Source organism: Echinops telfairi, unplaced genomic scaffold, assembly GCF_000313985.2.
Source record: "Echinops telfairi isolate 266 unplaced genomic scaffold, ASM31398v2 ScPeMD7_7417;HRSCAF=8455, whole genome shotgun sequence".
NCBI lineage: Eukaryota > Metazoa > Chordata > Mammalia > Afrosoricida > Tenrecidae > Echinops > Echinops telfairi.
Genome location: NW_022111317.1, coordinates 1,946,750 through 1,948,384, shown reverse-complemented (window position 1 = coordinate 1,948,384; position 1,635 = coordinate 1,946,750). Strand labels below are relative to the sequence as shown.

The 1,635-nt window shown below is 65.6% G+C and overlaps 1 protein-coding gene across 1 annotated transcript in view; it reads left to right on the top strand.

Moving 5' to 3' along the window:
- The window catches only part of CCND1 (cyclin D1), a 32,514-nt gene that overhangs the window by 25,339 nt on the left and 5,540 nt on the right, over positions 1–1,635 (top strand). Inside the window, exons 3-5 of the mRNA XM_013007464.2 lie at positions 338–465; positions 689–904; positions 1,341–1,500. Of these exons, the coding sequence (XP_012862918.1) occupies positions 338–465; positions 689–904; positions 1,341–1,500 (504 nt within the window). The remainder of the gene's footprint in view (positions 1–337; positions 466–688; positions 905–1,340; positions 1,501–1,635) is intronic.

Sequence of the window (1,635 nt, the reverse complement as noted above, 5' to 3'; positions counted from 1 at the left end):
TGCCCCGGGTACATATTCAGGCCTGCAGTGGGCACCTGGGGGGCCCGCGATTATTTTTAAATAATTTCTGAAAGTGTGGCGAGGTGCCCTTGCGAGCGTGAAGCGGCGCTCTAGTCCAAGGGGAAGGGGTGCCCCCGAATTTGAAACCCTGGGGCGCTCCCAGGAGCCTGCAGCCAACTCCCGAACCTCAGCCTAGGTCAAGGGCCGCCCGGGGGTCGTTTTCAGTGTTTTTTTATCCGCCCACTTATTTTTTTAGTATTTTTAAATATTTTTTGAAAAAATGACGTCTGGGAAAATGTGCCGCGGCGGCCTCGGACGCCACCTTGGTGTCTCGCAGAGGCGGCGAGCTGGGCGCCCGGCCCCGTGGCCGTCCCCGCGTCCCATTCGGTGCAGGCCCGGGGCCAGCCGTACCCCTACTCCGAGGCCCCCCATGGGTCCGGGCCCCCGTCTGCGTCGCCACCCGCGGTGCCCTCACCCGCCCCCACCGTGCCAGCTGCGCGGGACTTTCCCTTTCAGTTTCGGGGCTGAGCGGGTGCAGGAGGAGCCCGGGGGTGGGGACGCGTCATCGGAGGCTCCTGCCAGCCACTGCCCAGTGTGTCCCCGCGCTCGGGGTCGCTGTGCGGGGGCGCAGGGCGGGGTCCTTCGCGGCTGGGCTGCGGTGGTCACGCCCCCCCCCACGCTCCCACAGGTCTGCGAGGAGCAGAAATGCGAAGAGGAAGTGTTCCCGCTAGCCGTGAACTATCTGGACCGCTTCCTGTCGCTGGAGCCCGTGAAGAAGAGTCGCCTGCAGCTGCTGGGGGCCACCTGCATGTTCGTGGCCTCCAAAATGAAGGAGACCATCCCCCTGACCGCTGAGAAGCTGTGTATCTACACGGACAACTCCATCCGGCCCGATGAGCTGCTGGTAACCAGGGGACCCTGGGAAGGGGGAGGGCAGGGAAGCGGTTGGGGAGCGGTGAGGGTGGGGTGGGGGTGGCCACCCGCCAGCCACTTCCAGATCCAGACCCCGACGACAGGTGACCGCACAGCTCGCGGGGTCTCCCTGGGACTATAAGGAAGCCGTTATCCCGATCGTGCGCGCACCGCGCCCCACCCCCGACCCGGTCTCTCCACGCCTGCCGCCCGCGATTCCACTTTCGACCACGTGTGCGCCCCAGAGCCCGGGCGAAAAGTGGGTGGCGCGCGCCCTCTGGCGACGGTGGCGGCGCGCGCAGCCCTCCGCGCTCCCTAAGCAGGGCCTTGGGTCCAGATGGTGGGCGGTGTTTTTGTCTCCGTACCCCAGACCCTCAGGACTGACTGTGCGTACCCCCTCTTCTCCCCCTGCCTTGCCTTCCCCGAAGCAAATGGAGCTGGTGCTGGTGAACAAGCTCAAGTGGAACCTGGCGGCCATGACCCCCCACGACTTCATCCAGCATTTCCTCCTCAAGATGCCCCTGGCGCCCGAGAACAAGCAAATTGTGCGCAAACATGCGCAGACCTTCGTGGCCCTCTGTGCCACAGGTAGGCGGGGCTCCGCAGTGGGAGGGTCAGCCCTTCCCTGGGCTTCAGTTTCCCCCACCCAGGGCAGGACCCCAGGCCTTTGCCTCCCCACCCCCGTGATGCCTTGCTTGGGCTCGCAGGGAAGGGGTGTTAGCC